The 10,307-nt window shown below is 44.2% G+C and overlaps 1 protein-coding gene across 1 annotated transcript; it reads right to left on the reverse strand.

Moving 5' to 3' along the window:
• Window positions 1-8,176: 8,176 nt before the first annotated feature.
• On the reverse strand, window positions 8,177-9,873 carry CITED4 (Cbp/p300 interacting transactivator with Glu/Asp rich carboxy-terminal domain 4). The gene has a single exon (XM_074305421.1). The coding sequence runs from the start codon at window positions 9,491-9,493 to the stop codon at window positions 8,906-8,908; it is 588 nt and encodes a 195-aa protein (XP_074161522.1). The 5' UTR covers window positions 9,494-9,873; the 3' UTR covers window positions 8,177-8,905.
• Window positions 9,874-10,307: the final 434 nt, after the last annotated feature.

Consider the following 10,307-nt stretch of genomic DNA (forward strand, 5'->3'; position numbering starts at 1 on the left):
TGCAACAACCCTTTTTGTAGTGGCAAGGAACTGGAAATTGAGTGGATGTCCATCAGTTGTAGAATGGCTGAATAAGTTATGACATATGAATATTATGGAATATTATTGTTCTGTAAGAAATTACCAGCAGGATGATTACAGAAAGGCCTGGAGAGACATACATAAACTGATGCTAAATGAAGTGAGTAGAACCAGGAGATCATTATACACGGCAACAGCAAGATTATATGGTGATCGGTTCTGATCACCAGAAAGGTGATTCAGGTCAATTCCAATAAACCTATGATAGAGGGAGACTTCTGCACCTAGAGAAAGGACTGTGGGAACTGAGTGTGAATCACAACATAGGATTTTCACTTTTTTTGTTGCTATTTTCTTGCATTTTGTTTTCTTTCTCGTTTTTTTTTTCTTTTTGATTTGATTTTTTGTGCAGCATGATGATTGTGGAAATATGTAGAGAAGAACTGCACATGTTGGGCATGTATTGGATTGCTTGCGGTCTAGGGGAGAGGGTGGGAGGAAGGGAGAGAGGAAGTTTTGGAGTACAGGGTTTTGCAGGAGTGAGTGTTTAGGACTATCTATGCATGTGTTTTGAAGATGAAAAACTTTAATAAAGGAAAAAGAAAAATGGGAAGAGTTTACAAAGAGATATAATAGACACCAGGCATGGTAAATATGAAATAGATTTGGGAGAGCAATAAGGTTACCAGGGGGAAAAGTTTGAAAAGAATCTAATAAAGAATCCATATTCCAGGAGGTAATACTCCATTGACTGGCAGGCTAAATCCACAGAGGGACTTTGCACCCTAAAATAGTTAATTAGCTATAAGAAGGGGAAAGACACCATGAGTCAGAATCCCAGAATCCCAAAAGGAATTCAACAAAGATGATATGGGCCATAGCCACATTTGTAAAAGGGAAATTTACCCTCAGGGATTTGAAATAACCTATATTTTTAACTGAATACAGAAATGTGGGGCTACCTACCCTCCCCAGAGAGTGGGACCCTGATTGCCTCCAGGAGTAATCTTATCAGTACTTCAGGCTTTCTTTGCCAATCACACCTAGGTGCCTTGGACCTCATCACCATAGTCAGTTCCTGGCAGGATAGATTGAGACCAGGCCTTCTAAAACTATGGTCAGGGTTCATACTGTTTGACCCCTCTTACCTTTGCTCAATGCCATCATTTTTATGTTGATTTTCACTCTACCTCCTGTCTCTACCTCCACTTCAGAGAATCTCAGAGATGGAGATTTTTCTGCCTTTCCTTCTCCCAGAGTACAACGTGTGCTCAACAAATGTATGTCATCCCCTCTTATCTGATTCTGTGGCCTCTGCTGCTGAGGAGACTGGCCTTGTAGCCTGTGGTGGCTTTCTGAAACTCAAATTGTGGATTCAGCAGAGCCAAAAGGATGACCTGGTTTTTTATGTGTTATTTAAGTCTATACAAGCTAGGAGATAAAGGCCCACCTTTAGGTTGTGATGAGCAAAATATCTTCTCTCTTTGGGTCTCACTTTCCCTATGTGTAATTCAATTCCATTCAATAAACATGTGTCAAGCACTGTACTAAGCACTAGGGATACAAAAAAGAGGAAAAAGAACTCCTTGCCTCAAGGAGCTGACATTCTAAAAGGGAGAAAGCAAACTAATATGTACAAAAGCAAGTTATGTAAAGGATAAATGGGAAATCATTAACAGATGGAAGGTGCTGGAATTAAGAAGGGTTGGGAAAAGCTTCCTAATAAAAGGTGGGATTTTAGTTGGGACTTAAAGGAAGCCAAGAAGACCAATACATCAGAACAGAAGATGGACAGTGTTCCAGTGTCTTGTTTGTGGAAAAGATAAGAGGCCAGAATCAGGAAATTGAAGAGTAAGAGATAGGGAGTAAGGTGTAAGAAAATGGAAAAGTAGGAGAGGGTTAAATTCTGAAAGACTTTGAATGTCAAACACAGCATTTTATATTACTTCTGGAGGTGGAAAAAAAAAGGTAATAAAAGGTGATAAAAAGCTCTTAGAATCTGAAGGGTGGTAAGTAACAAGATCATCCTTGCGTTTTGGGGAAAAATCACTTTAGTGGATGAATGGAGGTTGGATTGGAGTGGAAAGAGATTTGGGACAGGCTGATCCCCCAGTAGCTATTGCAACAGGTCAAATGTTCAGAGAATGAGAATCTGCACCAGAGTGACAGTAGTGCTAAAGAAGAGATGGGGGTGGATTTGAGAAAGGTCTTGGGAACAGGGAGTGAGGAATTCAAGATGACTCCTAAGTAATGAGTCTGAGGGACTGGGAGGATGATGTTACCCTCTACACTAATAAGGAAGAAGGGGGGAGGACTTAGGAGGTAATACTAGATGATTTTTAAAACCCCTCCCAGCTCTGACGTTTTATATTCTAAGCAGAACCACAACCAAAATTTTGGCATTTGCAGCTAATTCAATTTGGAGAGTGAGCAAAAAAACTTGGGATAACTCGTGATGCTCTGAGGCCATCATGTACCATCCATCATCCCATCTAACCTCAGGCTTCCTATGTGGTACAAGTCCCCAGCCACACCTGTGAAGGCAATTGCAGTAGTATAGTGGTACTGGGATACAATGGGCTGAGGAGATATTGAACGTAGGGCTGAGGAGGCAGGAAGACCATGACATCGGAAGCCCTAAGAAAAATGCCAGTTGCCCTGTAACCAATAATAGCTCTGGTTCTAAAGTCAGTCTTTTTCTCCCTTGAATAGCCTGGATTATAAAGCCAAAATCAAGGAAGCCCCCAAATGGTCACTTCTGTCCCAAATTTTTCTGTTCTACCGGGGTATGGAAGGCATGGCCAGGCAACCATTCAAACAAACAAACAAACAACAACAACAAAAACATGGTACAAGTTAGCAGTGCCAGAAAAGGCAAAGCCATCTTGGTCTGCCTTGAGAGAGGCGTGTTGCTTAAAGTGAAAAAGGCAATTGTCCTTCTGTTTCCTGCCTGGATCAAATCACATCTGAAGTGCTGAATGTCATTGAATGGGGAGGGAATAAGCACTGAGGATTTGCTGAAGGAGCTGGGGATATTTATTCTGGGAAATGGAAGACTTAGCAAGAAACTTGAAAGGGTTAGTTGCCGTGTAGAAGAAGGGTTTGACCTCAAAGAAAGAACTGGGAGGGATGTACAGAAGGTACAGAGATGGATTTTGTGGATCTGGGCTCTTTGGAAATGGAAAACTTACAAAGTATTTCAAAGGTGAAGTAGGCTGCCTCAATCAAGTAATCTCTCCACAAGCAATTGTTAAGCACTTCTTTTATTCTAGGCACTGTGCTAAGCATTGTGGATACAAGGAAAGACAAAAATAGATTCTGCCCTCAAGGAAGGAAGGAAACAAGTATTTATTAAGTTTTTACTGTGTGCCAGAAACTGCTAAATGTTTTACAAATATTAACTCATTTAATCCTTATAACAACTCTGGGAAGTGGGTGTTATTATTATTCCCATTTTACATGAAGGAAACTGAGGTAAGTGGATGTTTGGTGACTTACCCAAACTAAGTGTCTGGGGGGCAGATCTGAACTCATTTCTTGCTGACTCCATGTCCAATATGCTATAAAAGTGCCACCTAACTGCTCCAAGAAGTTCATGCTATAATGGAGCAAACAGGAACATGAACATATGTAAGCATATACAAGATATAAGAGAAGAAGAAAGATAATTTTAATCTCAAGTACCTGAGGAACTGGGAAAGACCTTTTGGAAAAGGTGACAGTTGAGTTAAATGTTCTTGAAGAAAAAGAATTCTAAGAGGCAGAGATGAGCTAAGGTTGCCTGGGGCATATCTGTGCAAAGGCAGGATGGAAATAGGGATGGATATATAAATGGAGGTATGGATGGAGGTGAAGATGGAGATGGGGATACGGATGTAGGTTGGAATGAAGATGTGAACTGAGGGGGGATGGAAATGGAGATAAAGGTGAAGATGAGGATAGGGATGCAGATCTATATGGGAATAGGGATAGAGATGGGGATGAGGATGAAGATGGAGATGGAGAGGAAGAAATAGATAAAGTTGGGAGTAGGGAAGGAGATGGCGGTGGAGATGGAGAATGGGGATGAGGATGGGAATGGCGTGACCTAGGAGAGGAACAACAAATAAACCATTTTTGCCATTGAATCATAGAGTTTGTGGAGATGAAGAAAAAGTGAATAGACTAGAAGGTTAAGAAGGGTGCAGATGATGAAGAATTTTAAGTGTCAAACAGAAGACTTTATAGTTGAATTTGAAGATAATGAGGAGCCACTGGAGGGTATGAGTAGGAGAGGGTGGTATGCTAAAAACTACAATGAAAATAACTTTACACAGTTGAATAGAAGATAAATTGTAGAATGGAAAGATGAATCTGAGAGAACAATTAGAAGGCTATTGTAATAGACCAGACAAGGTGAGTAAAGAGGAAGGAACAAATGTGACAGGTGATGTGGAGATACAATTTTCATGATTTTTGTTGTTGGTAATGGATTAGATATGTGGGATAAAAGTGAGGGATCAAGAAGCAAATGAAAACTAATGACTTCATGAGAAATCAAGAAAGAGCAAAGCAAAAAAAAAAAAAAAAAGATAATGTGAAATATCTCATTGGAAAAACAACTGACACTCTTTGATCCAGCAGTGCCTCTACTAAGTCTGTATCCCAAAGTGATTATAAAAGAGAGAAAAGGATCCACATGAGCAAAATTTTGTGTAGGAGCAAAGAACTAGAAATTGAGTGGATGCCCATTAGTTGGGGAATGGCTGAATAAATTATGGAATATGGATGGGATATTATTGTTCTATAAGAAATGACAACCAGGCTGATTTCAGAAAATCCTAGAAAGACTTACATGAATGATGCTCGAGTGAGCAGAACCAGGAGAACATTGCACACAATAACAACAAGATTAAGTGATCATCAACTGTGATGGACATGGCTCTTCTCAGCAATTCAGTGATCCAAGACAATTTCAATAGACTTGGGGTGGAAAATGTCAATTTCACCCAGAGAGAGAACTATGGAGACAATTTGGATGGAAGCATAATATAAACTGTCTTTATATGTATTTGGAGAAAATAAAAACTATTCAGAAAAAAAAAGAAATGTTACAAAGGGGATATTTACATAGATACAGTTTGAGTTTCCTGGCCTCTGAGGTCCCTTCCAATTCTAAAAATCATTATTTCTCTCATAATGGCTCCCCTCACCTTGAGGGGACACTTGCTACACTAGCTATGATTCTTTAGACCCTAGGAAAAAATGGGATTTGGTTGAGAGGTGGAATAATCCTGAAAAAGTAGAGGCCCCTAGGGTAAGCAGTTTAGGGGAAGAAAGTCCTTGAGTGATGAGCCATTTAGGAAGGGGCCAGTAAAGGACAAGGTATATCTCCTCCAGGCATACTTGGCCAAGTCTCCTGGAGGAGAGAGGGCTAATTTTCACTCTACCATCAAACTTTATGGATTGATAATGTTTCCTGAGCCAGAACCAAGTAGATGTGTTAGTTTCCCCAAGCAGAAGCCCCAGCAGACCTATTGCTTCAGAGTTGCTTCATCAGTTGACAGCAGCCGTCCCTCTCCATCCTGTTTCAACGGTCATAAAGACCTTGTGAGCCAACAGATAATGCAATCGCTGTTGCTATTATATCTCACACATGATCAAAGCTGTGAGAGAGCTTAAAGGTTCTCCAGCCTAATCCTCCCATTTTACAGATGGGAAAACTGAGACCCAAAGAGAAAAGACTTGCCCAGGGTGACATAATATAATATTCCCAATGAAGATGCCAGCATGATGTAAAGAAAAGAATATTTAAGACTTACTGTGTGACCTTGGGGAAAGTCACCAACCACCTCTCTGTAAAATTAGATGAAAGGGGATGGGTGAAAAGGTCTACAGACCCTCCCAAACTCCTATAAACTTACATTTTTGCTATTTTCTGGTTACAGAGCATTTTTATAGCAATTATCTCATTTGCTCTTCACATCAAATTATCCTCATTTTACAGATAGGAAAAATATACTCAGAAAGTTCAATTGAATTAGTTGAAAGTCATATAGCTAAACCTTGACAAAGCTGGGACCTGAACCTAACTCCAGTGCCCTTTTCTTTACATAATACTCTCATACATCAAGTCCCTCAAACTAGTGTCACCATTTCATATTTACTGCTAAACTTTTAAAAAAATCATCTACAACCAATGAGCCTACTGCCTTATTCCCTACTCATTCCTCAACCCATGGAGCCCTGACTTCCATTTCCCCTCCTTTTACTCTCTAAAATCTTAAGTGACCTCTAGTCATTGGGGAGAGGTATGACTAGACAATAATTCATAAGGTAAAAGATCTGGGTGTCTTAGGGGACTGAAGCTCAATGGATGTCTGCAATATAACATAACAGCCAAAAAGTTAATGCAATCCTATGGTGTGTTGAGAGGAATTCTATCCAAAATGGGGAGAAAACATTGTCTTTTGCCCCGGACAGATCATATCTAGACCACAGTGATCACAAATGTATTGGGTGCATGTTATTGTTTAGTAGATTTTTGGTTATGTTTGATTCTTTATGACCCCCTTTGAGAAAAATACTGAAGTGGTTTGTCTTTCCTTCTCCAGCCCACTTTACAAATGAGGAAATTGAGGCAATCAAAGTTAAGTGACTTACCCAGAGTCATATAGCTAGTAATTTGAACTCAGGTCTTTCATGCCTCCAGGTTGGATGGTCCACTTCACTGAACTAGCTGCTCCATTTTACAAATAATAACATGTTTAATTAATGCTTCTCACTTGCTTAATTCCAGACATAACATTTTATGAATGCCTGGGTTCATGTCTCTCTTTTACTCAAAAACTTTTAAAGGAAATGCAACTGTTATCCCTATTTTTTGGATGGGAAAACAAAGGCCTAAAAATGTAAAGTGATTTGAACAGGATTCCAAAGGTAATAAGTGGCAGAATTTATTTTCAAAGCAAAATTTTTTTTACTTCAAATCCATTGTTCCTTCCCTTACAACCATCTTGCCTCAATTGCATATTGTTTTGAGTTCCACCACATTGAAGACTGGCCACCCAGGAGTCTATTGTATCTAGCTAGGAGGGAACCGAAGGCCCTCCTCATCTATCCTTTTGTGAGACCCTATCCAAAGAGAACTGACATCTCATTCTTATTCCAGCTCTCCTTCCTTCTTGAAGGAGAATAGGACTGATCACAGGTGAAAAGAGTAGCTAGGGGGAGTGAACTCCTTGATATCAGGAGACCCTATTGAGGTCCAGCTCTGTTCCTTATTGCTTAAGTGATTGGCTCCACAGAGCCTCAGTTTCCTCATTTGTGAAATGAAATCATGATTGGACCATCTGCCTCCAAGGGCATTGTGAGGAAAAAGATTTGTAGCTCATTAGGTTGGGATTTGGGTTTGGTTTTGACCAATGGCAAAGTTGAATAATGAATTCAAGGAAGGACTTTTCTTCCCACCTCTAAGAAACTGATTATAGCCCTGGACAAGCCAAGGAGGTCTCAGACTAAATGTTTCAGAGAACCTGTGAATCAGCTGTGGTGGAGGGAGGTTTCTCCCCAGATAGTTCCTATCCTCACTGCAATAAGAAGTTCAAATTGAAAGGGGGCACAGAAATTTAGCTTGTTGACTTGATGGGGAAGGAGATGCAGAAGGGAAAGAGAATAATAGACCTATTGGGGAGGATTGTGGGATAGCACAGCTCTGCCTGCCTGCTCCCTCCCCTGCTCCTTCTTCAACAGCACCACCAACAGTGGGCAGATGGGGGCAGCAGCCACCAGCAAGCTGTCCTTGCAGTTCTCCAGAACTCCACCCCAAGCCAGACCAACCCAGGACGCTCAGGGGCCTCAACCTTTCAAGAACAAGCTCAGAGAACAACTGCCATTCTCTCCAAGAAGGAAGCTGGATGAGATTGCGCCATTTCAACTGAAAGACTGGAGGGCAGTTTCAAAAGATGGTGACATCTGCAGTCCCCAGTGGTCTATTGATGCCCCAATTCTGCCCACCCCACACCCTATCCCCCCACAGCCACTCTCAGCTCTGGTTTGTGCTTATGCTTCTTCTCTACCCCATTCACCCATATCCCCTCAAAACCATACGAGCTGGTACATTGGCAAATGCTCTCACAGTAGATCCCCCTAAAATCAGGTCAGCAGACTCTAAAAATCCAAAAGGAAACATTTATTTTGTATTGCAAGGCAGAGAAAGAGGGCAGTGACTTTAAGCCAGTCTGTTACCCATGAGTTGGGGAACCTCCCCTCCCCCAAATAGTCCCAGCATAGGGCCAGTGGCTTGCAGAAAAAAAATCCTACTATGGCAGTGACCCAGGCACACCCTGCCCATGCCCCTAAAATAAGTATAGGGATCCACCTTGCCAAGTGCTCCATATCCTTTCAGTCAGATGGGAGGGAATCTTGGAAAGCTGCAAAGGAAACATCTGGGAGAGACCCTTGCCCTAATGGCTCAGCAGGGGAGGGTGCAAAGGCAGGCATCTATAATTCTCCTCCCACCCCACAGTCAAGAAGTCTGGTATAGTGGGAAAGAGTTAAAGAATCAGAAGATCTGGATTCAAAACCTACCACCCATCTAATAAAATAAAAGTCAGCTAGAGAGCCACACAGGCATTCGAAAATGCCAAGGAGTCTTCTCTGCAATCATGAACCCAGACCTTTTTAAACCTCAAAGACACAGACGGTTAATGTTGGCGGGGGCTCCTTTCCAAACATGACTCCCTCCCTCCAAGCCTTTGGATCTTTACTCCAGAAATTAGTCAAAAGGGATCCAGGGGCTGATAAACTAATAAGAGACTGGAATTAGGCTAGACCTGATTGTCTGCTAGATTGGCCAAGGGAACAGGCAAGGGAAACCCTCGAAAAGACCGAAGTCCTGGGGCCCTCAGCAGCTCACGGCTCCGGCTTGCTGTTTGCCCCCAAAGTCCCAGAGGCAGTCGAACTCATTCTGTCCCAGGAAGAGCTCGGGCAACTCTTGCACGCGGTCCAGCCCCAGCTCCTGTTCCAGAGAAGTCAGCGTCTCCTCGTCGATGAGCTCGGCGTCCACGCAGCTCAAGGTCAGCGCGGGGGGAGCCAGGTCTGGACCCATAGGTCCGGGCCAGCACCGCGGAGTGCTCGGACCCAGGGCACACCCGGCAGGGTGGCCCTGGTAGAACGGGTGGAGTTTCTGCCTATGCAGGCTGGCTGAGAGCTGCGGCTGCCGCGGGGGGCCCGAGAAGGGGCCGGGCTGACCCGGGTACATCAGGGTCCCGGGTCCAGACGGCTGGGATCCCAGCTGGACAGCTGAGCTGGCCCGGAGGCGCAGGTCCCCGTTCTCAAGGCCGGCCCCAGAATAAGGGTGCGGGAAGCCGTCGGCAGCTGGGGGTAGACTCCGGAATACATGGGGGCCGGTGGGCAGATTTGCCACCCCCACGCGGTGAGCCTGCAGCCCTGGAACTCCGTGGCTCAGGGGGAGCATCAGGGGATCCGTCATGGGCGCAGGGACGAGAGAGGGGCGGGGGAGAGGGAAGTAGAGGACCCGCTGGGGAGAGGGAAATAGAGGACCCTGCAACGATAGCTGGAGAGTCAGCCCTGGCTTCAGGGAGAGCCCCGCTTAGCCTGGGACTGCTCTGGGCGAGGACTTTGTCCCAGGCCGGGAACCGGACCCCGGGACGGCTGCCTTCACCTAACTTCTCCGCGGGACCCCAGCCAGGACAAAGGAAGCCCGTGCCGTCCCGTCCGTCACTCCGCAGGACCCAACCGGAGCAGTCTCCTGTAGCTGCAGCTCGGAAAAGCTCTGCTCGCGGTGCAGGTCAGTAAAGGAGCCGAGGCCGAGACGACCGGAGCCGAGACAAGCCACCAAGTCCGCGACTGTCTTTTTATATAGCGAGGCGGGGTCGCCCCGCCCATTCACACGCTCATTGGACCCTCCGGCCTGGGCTAGGCCGACCTAGGGGAGAAAGAGTCCGCCCCCCCCCCATTGCGATTCCTCTCTCAGTTCTCCCACGCAGATTGGTTTTACGCGAGCTTAACGGGGTCACAGGCGTGAGGAAGTGTCCCAGAAAATCGGGTGCATGACCTTGCGCAAGTCAAGTGCTTTTCCAGGACTCAATTCCCCGTATTTATAAAATGGGGGATTGCTCTAGCTGGTTTCAGCTGGTTTCTAAAGTCTCACCCAGTTCTAAATTCTATAATCCCAGGCTACCCTTACCCGCTTTGGGCAATTGTGAGATCAAAACGGCTGCAAGGGAATGGGTCTGTTTTACACCTAAAGATTTTCAGTGAGGAAACTTATTATTTTCTTTAAA

Source organism: Sminthopsis crassicaudata, chromosome 3 (genome assembly GCF_048593235.1).
Source record: "Sminthopsis crassicaudata isolate SCR6 chromosome 3, ASM4859323v1, whole genome shotgun sequence".
Classification (NCBI taxonomy): domain Eukaryota; kingdom Metazoa; phylum Chordata; class Mammalia; order Dasyuromorphia; family Dasyuridae; genus Sminthopsis; species Sminthopsis crassicaudata.

Excerpts from the sequence above, each read along its gene's own strand:
- CITED4 (XM_074305421.1), bottom strand. The coding sequence starts at position 9,493 with ATGACGGATCCCCTGATGCTCCCCCTGAGCCACGGAGTTCCAGGGCTG.